Genomic DNA, 7,329 nt, shown 5'->3' with positions numbered 1-7,329 from the left:
GCTACAAACGAGTACGACCCGTGGTAATGGAAATCGAAGCCCCCGTGCTCGTATTCGGCCAGCAACTAGGAGGGAAGAAAGGGAGGAATAGGTCATGCATGAGGAGGCGTTATGGGGAGGGCGAGGGCTGGATGCCCTCTAATAAAGCCGCCGGTCCGGGAAGTAATGGGATGGGGCACAGAAGGGATGAGAAAAAGAAAGAAAGTTGGGCGGTCAATAGTGACCTGCCTTCTCCCTCCTCACCTCAAGGGTCGGAGCCCCGAGAACTTGTCGAAAGACTAAGACATGCTTAAATCCACTCGTCCACAAGCGCTGCTCCTGCTCATTCACTCGCTCAGTGATGATAGAAACAGGATTCGCATTTGCCATGGAAAATCGCTTTCCTCCCTTTCTCATGTACGCGTGTATCGCATCCTCGACTGCTCTGGCACCGTCCTCCTGGCCTTTTGCCAGGAGGAGTTCCCGCATGGCATCGATGACTCGTCGGTACACTTTTCCCTCCTCTTCTTCACCTTTTTTGTCATCGACGCCCTCGGTGTCATCTCGCAACATGGTGAAGGAGGAAGCGGCGCGAGCCGAAGGAGACAGACCTTGAGAATTGTAAAAGTGCAAGGCCGCTGTGAGGGGTGTGGGGAGAGAGGTGTAGTCTAAAGACTCCCTTGACCCGTGGACGATAGGCCACGAGGACCTGTCCAACTCCCATTCCGCATTTGGCATCTCGTTGCCTTGGTGCAACGACCTCATGACCGTGAAGTATGCGGGGCGTCTTCGTGAGCTTTTGAATGCTGTATATGTGTGCAACGGGGACCCAGGAGGTGAGGCAGCTGAGTATTCTCTTTGTTGCTTTCCCGATAATATGGACACAAAAAACATAAAAATTCATGGAGCGTATTATTATCGTGTTGGCCATCCCCTACCTATCGAACGTATTCGTACATCAGCACGGTCCAAACCAGACACAATTCTCACGCTTTTTTCTTCGGGAACCTCTGAATATCCGGGTATCATGATGCTGCTCCACCCCCTCACACGTCCAAGCGTCGTCGCCCTCCCCTCGGGCTACCGAACCCTTTTGCGCCCAATTTCTTCTATTCATGTAAAATTCGCGTCAATCATGATGTAAAAATCATGAAGAATCGTGAAGCGAGTAACTCTGACAGAAAAGCAAGTTATCGTTGCATTGAATGCTAATGAAACCCCAGTGACCAGCGAAAGATGGATAAGTAGCAACGATGTTGTCGAACAATACATCCAGCATTTCGCGTCACGCGCGTGAAAACTATTTAGTAGAAATTGCGCAAACCGCGCAAATTACACACATTCTCCCGCGTAAAAGTACACGGAGTCTCAACAAAGACCCTCATCAGTTATGTCGTGATCTCCTCCATCCCGAGGCCATTCATTTTTATATAAACATTCACCCCCTCAACCTCCATTAGCTTGTACCCAAGACCAGAATCCTGAATGGACTTCATCATTTCCTGCTTGATATCTTCCGATGCCCAATCATTCAATTCTTACCTCATGTCACTGAACCTTTCAATTAGATTCGCCAACCAAATATTTCTGGCAAAATATAAATATGGAGATCGCTCTTTTTCATCGAGCGAAGCATGTTTGCAGCCTCGACTTGGACCTGGTAAGCACAGGGGTCCACACGTGCATATTCACAGGACAGGAAATCTTTGTTTTTGGCCGCACACCACGGTCTCCGCTAAACTTCGTCACTTCAAGAATGTCTGCTTGCGACGCTATCCATCCGTACCCATCACGGCTGTCGTTTTCTTTGGTCCCAGTTGTTTTTCCGAAGCCCGCACCACTTTACTTTTTTACGTGTCCAAGCCTCCCCTGGCCTAGAACCAAGCCCCGCTGCCGTCCTCCCCCTCTCTCACGTCCCCTCTTTCGGGGCCTTCCAAGGCGGTGAAAATTTCTTTGAGCTCGTCCATTTCTGAGCCTTCCCTCATCGCATCCTTGCCCTCCTCGTCCTCTCCTTTCCTCCTCTTTTCTTCGTACAAAAAAGAATCCCAAAAGGCGTCCATGCCGTCGCACAGGGCTAAGATATCTTCCTCCTCTCCTAGGTTTTCCATGCTTTGTTTCCCACCCATAATGACACAGCGCGCTTCCTCCCACGCTGCATCGCAGAGACTGTCTTGTGCCGACGGGTGCGTATGACAGACGAGTGAGATCGGCGCTGGGGAAGGATGGGTGATGGAGACCCCTTCCCACAGGGGTGACGAGCAGGGAGACGAGGAGGAAGGAGAAAGGAGCGGTCCCATATTCGTGCAAGAGAGAGAGGGCACCGAGGAGCGGGGAGAATGGAAAGGGGTAAAGGCGGATGAGGTCGAACGGCCGGCCGACGCGCACCTCTGGGCTTCCTTGCTGCTCACTGCCAAAGCATGGGGAGGCACCGAAGGCGTGGTCTTTCCCCTGCACTGCGTGGATTCCGTAGCAACCGGGGAGCGGAAGGCTGCCGCGGCGCAGGCTTTGCTCGTAGAAGAAGGACAGGGGGAAGACAAGGAGGAGGCCGCAGACTGGGTGGGGGCCCGGTCAGTCTTGGCCATGGGCCGCCCACGTCCCGAGAGGGGGGGGGAGGAGCCAGTGCCAGCGCTTCCATATCCACCCAAGGTATCGTCGCAGAGGATGGACACGTCGCTGCACGTGGTGGCCGTGCTGTCGGCGGGGGAGATCACACGTTGGAATTCAAATCGCTTGCGTACACCCTCCTTTCCCCCTGGAGCCCCCCCGCTCGAAAGGTTTCCTTCCAGCGGTCTCTTGGTCCTCTCAGTAGTGTACCCCGCGCGCCGTCCATGCGGGAAGCAGTGTCGGTCCACAGGCTTGCTGCTCGTCCTAGCTATGTCCTTCGTGTTGCCGCCCCTGTACTCTTTTTGACAGCGCAGGTCAGCAGCCTGTACGTGGGAAAAACCTTGTTTCATGAAAAAGGGCAGCATGCATACTTCCAAAAGGAAAGATTCTTGGATGGGCCGAAAGTTTACGTGCTGGGCAGGAGGAGAGGTGGTGTCCTGCCGCAGTGGGTGCAGGGAGAGGGCTCGGGCATTCTTCGTTTGCCTCTCTGGCCCAGCTGTGACAGAGGAGAGGAGACCTGGCCTTGAGTACGAGGACGGTGCGGGACGTTTCCGTGATGAGGGCAGCGTGTCCCGCATGGACTTAAGAAAATTTTGAACGGCCAAGGAGTCGGGGACCAGGGCGGGAACACAGCTCGGGCGTGGTCGGTGCCTTTTCGGGTTGCATCTCCTCTGCCCAATGCTGGGAACGGAGATTACAGGGTACGTATTGGCTGCTGTCTCTGGTGAGATTTCTTCATATAGGGGGGAAGGTGATAGTGACATGGGGTGGCTTTCCGAATTCCTTGTGGGCAGCGGTCGCTCCATGTCTTAGCCGAATCTATCGATTATTCAGAGGTAAATGTGAAAGAGTAGCTTCCCCGTCTTGGAAAAAGCGGTGTGAATTGCACACAAAGGCGTTGAAGAAGAAAAATGCACACAATCGCAATGCAAAAGTGGTTGCTTCCGGGAAAACGAAGTGGATGCGCCGACTAGGCGGAGGGCTACGGATTTCTGCAGTGAAGGCGGAATATAAAGGCTCAGAATAAGTCAATAGAATAAGAAGATTACCAGAAGTTACAAATTGGCTAACATTCAAAACAGTAGTCGCATGAAAGGCTGTGAAGAAACCAGGCTGACTATACACAGGAGATCAGCAAATGAAATTGAGAAGGGCGTGATCGGGGTGTTACACATGGGCCTACGTCGCAGGGTGTATGGGCCGCCGATACAGTCCGTCAAGCCCATGCACAGCACAATAAATATGACACAAAGTGCTTTATCAGGCTTGTATGTTTATATACATCGTCATCCAGGTTGTGGGTCATGTGTCTCGATCCCTGTACTCAGGAGTCCGACCTTTGCCCTGCGGCTTGATCGTGAGGATGGGTAACGGATGCACGGAGGAATCTCATGGGCTACGGCGCAGCCTTCGCATGCCCCCAACACATCAGAGCGCCTCGTTTCGGAAACAAAATTGACATGATAATGATCTTATGATCGTTAAGTACATTTGAATGTCTGTTAGACTTTTTATTCGGCTTGGGAGCCGAAGCTTTACCGCGGGAGATGGAGGGACGGTAAATTGAATTTTTGCACGTACCCAGAAACTCTGCCGCCGCGGAGGCCGTCGGGTACATTGATTCATCCTTTTAAGGGAATTTGTCCTTTTGTATCATTAGCGAAGAGTTTGGCGACTCGGATAAACTACACTTTACAGGCTACCAATAAATGAAATGTTCAATGAAGGGGAAGACATGTTAAGCTATTGCCGGGGCAAATATGATCAGGGATTAACCTAGAATCAACCGACCCTACGAAGACTTCCAGAGGTCGTCCAGGATTGAGCAATCCGGTGTGTGATCGCCATTTAAGGTCCTCAAAGATGGGTTTGAGAAAATCGATTTCATATTCCAAAGATGGGACGCATTTCAGGTGCCATCTTAATTGAGATAAAGACTTCTCATGCTTAAAGAAAGAAGAGAGTGGTTTGTGTCTACTCCGAGGATTTAGATCCCCATCCCCTTTGCTAGGAAAAGTAGCCGCATTATGCGTGACGCTTGTGACGCACAAAATTGTCGTAAGGCCATCAAGTCAAGTGAGGCAGCTGTAAGCATGTCGTGTGATTTCTCTCGACAGATTTCTCAAAGGCTCGCTTTTTCCTGCTGCTTGTAAAGCAGTGATTGGGCTGACTTAGTAACTGTAAAGGCGTCATCTTTTCTTGTTGTAAAGTGATCGTCCATGATCTTTGTTGTCAGACTGCATGCGAAGGCTGGCGACTAATTTGGGTGAATTGGGAGAGGGATTGGAAAGATAGGGAGAAGAAAAGGGTGGTGAGACACTTGATGAAGATAACCATTGGGGGTGTATAAGAGTATGCGGCGCATTAAGCGCAGCATTTGTAAAATAGAAAGCGAACCAAAAGGAGCGGAGGATGATGAGCGAGCGAGCCCCGGAACATTTTATTACAACACATCTTACCATGATTTACATGCGGAGAATGCCTAAGCTGATTAGATCTGTTGATAAGTACTCCGCGCGTTGATGATATTCTCCATTTTCTCATGCCTTTCAGCCATGTTATTCATTAATAGGGTTTCAAAATGATGCCTTAGGGGAGTTGAAAGGATGGACCACGTGGATATCAGAGAGTGAGACAAACACGGTCGTTCGGGGGAAGAGTCTGAGCACTTAATGGCCGGAGTGAACAGTCGCAAAAGCAGCCGACGCTTATGAAAATGAAGAGAGGCAACAGATGATGGACAAAGGGCGTAACCTGCGTGAGGGGAAGAGGCAAGGATGAGAGAGCGAAGAAATGAAGAGGAATGGGAGTGATGCAGGAACAAAGAGCGAGACGATGAAGGGACCGACAGTGGCCTGACATGGAGAAGTCAACATGTGGGAAAGATGCGGTTGATGCTTGAATATGAATGGGGAAAGGCGATATACTGTAATTTTGCTCGATTAGCCATTATGTATGCTTCAAGGTTTGCAGTATAGGAGCTAATTCAAGTAAATACTTAACAGGACCAACATGTCGATATCCCGGGCATCTTGATAAAATTTGAAAGCTTGGAAGGGGGACTGATAAATATCTTGTGGTTTGAGTAGAACATAATAATATTGTTATTATTATTAACAATAAATTTATTATTGATTATAATATTTATACCAACAAGCTTAAATTGAAGTATCTTTGTAGGGAGAGGCTGAGAAAACCTCAAGTTCTGAAGGCGAAGAGAGAAACGAAAGAAATGTCACTTCGATATGCACTTACAAACATGTCGCAAAATTTCTTCGCGCCTTGTCATTATGTACGTAAGTATAAAAAATGACTTGCATGATGGCATGATCATCATGGTGACGCGGCCAACATGTGGAGTTGGTGGCTTTGAATAATAACCACGGTCTCGACAACGGAAGCAAAAATTTGAAAAATAACGGCTCGTTGTGCCGACCGGAACATACCTCCTGACCCTAGTTAGGCTGCTTTCAAGTCGTAAATCGATGTATTTTTCCCACCAATCGTGCAAATATGTGTTAAATTAAAACATCATCAACATTTTTTTGCAAGAGACCTGTTTTTGAGCTAAGTTACGTACAGTGTACGCACTTGGCAGGACCTCATTGAGAAACGTCTAATCAATGTACTCGTGTTCCACGGGTCGGGGCGGGGCATCCCAACCCTTCGTGCGACTGCGGAGGGTAGCCGTTGTACGAAAGGTCATGTTGTCGTTATACGTGCCTTCTTCGAAATCACCAGTCTTGACTTCCTTTCTTGATTTGAGCCCTTGATGCTTGTGTCGTACAGTTCTTCCCAAGTACTGCCAACATGCTCAGAAAATGTGCCGGTGCTATTAAACATCAAGTCTGACTAGTTCTACTATCAATCCGTCGCCTGAGGGAGCAACATACGCCCATATGGAAGCTTTCTGGATGGCTTTGCGCCCCATGCATCGGTTACACCCATTCGCACCACATTGATTACCTCTTCCATACAGACTGTCACAGATCAAAAACTTCGATCCAAATACAGCCATGAGCGCCTGGAACACTGAATTTACGTGTGCCACTTCTCAAGCATCCCCCTATTCTGCGGCATCTACGGCATCGCTTGCCTCCGCCTGGACGACGTCTTCGACAGGTTCGCCTTCTTCCTCCGACACTACCTCTGCTTCAAATGCGTCGAGGGACGAGCAAGAAATTTGTGCCTTCCTCGACACTACATCGGACAATGCTACACCCTCAGATGCTCGGGTCTGCGTTGAGAATGCCGTGGCCCATGTTTCCATTCCCGCCGGTGCCCCGCATGCAGCGGCCGGGCACGTCAGCCTGACGGGCACAACGGCAGCGCAAGAAAATGCTTTGGATGGCAATGAACGGGCATACATCCCATCCGAGAAGACTTACGCGCAACCACTGCATGCCTTGCAGCCCGATCCTCAACCGGTGTTGCAGGCTCAGGACACAGGGGCTGGAGACGGAAGGTCGACGGCGTCCGGGGGGGTACATGATAGCAACCTGAATCCAACTTACTACCAGCCCTTGGGCCAAGGCCATCCGCTTCCTCCTTTTAGCCCAAAAGACTACGTCTTTGACTTGTGGCATGATTTTGACGGAGTCTCCCTCCTCTCGCCCATGTCCCTCTCAGCGATCGACAGCTTCGATCCGTTTACCACTTCCTGTGCCTCTCCCACAGGAGCGGTGACAGCCGCAGCCGCCGCAGCCGCCGCAGCAGCTGCTGTCAACGGCTGCCCTCCCATTCTTT

At 50.3% G+C, this 7,329-nt stretch overlaps 1 protein-coding gene across 1 annotated transcript in view; it reads right to left on the bottom strand.

Annotated features, from left to right (window-relative positions):
- NGA_0187300 (uncharacterized protein) overlaps positions 1-789 on the bottom strand; it is an 818-nt gene extending 29 nt beyond the window's left edge. The window contains exons 1-2 of the mRNA XM_005854436.1: positions 214-789; positions 1-65 (exon numbers count right to left, since the gene is read on the bottom strand). The exon at positions 1-65 is cut by the window's left edge and continues 29 nt beyond it. Coding sequence (XP_005854498.1) covers positions 214-744 — 531 coding nt within the window. The 5' untranslated portion in view covers positions 745-789 and the 3' untranslated portion in view covers positions 1-65. The remainder of the gene's footprint in view (positions 66-213) is intronic.
- Positions 790-7,329: the final 6,540 nt, after the last annotated feature.

The sequence above is a fragment of the Nannochloropsis gaditana genome (assembly GCF_000240725.1).
Source record: "Nannochloropsis gaditana CCMP526 unplaced genomic scaffold scaffold506, whole genome shotgun sequence".
NCBI classification, from domain to species: Eukaryota; class Eustigmatophyceae; order Eustigmatales; family Monodopsidaceae; genus Microchloropsis; species Microchloropsis gaditana.
The sequence above is the reverse complement of the archived record's forward strand: the minus strand, read 5'-3'. Positions and strand labels throughout refer to the sequence as shown.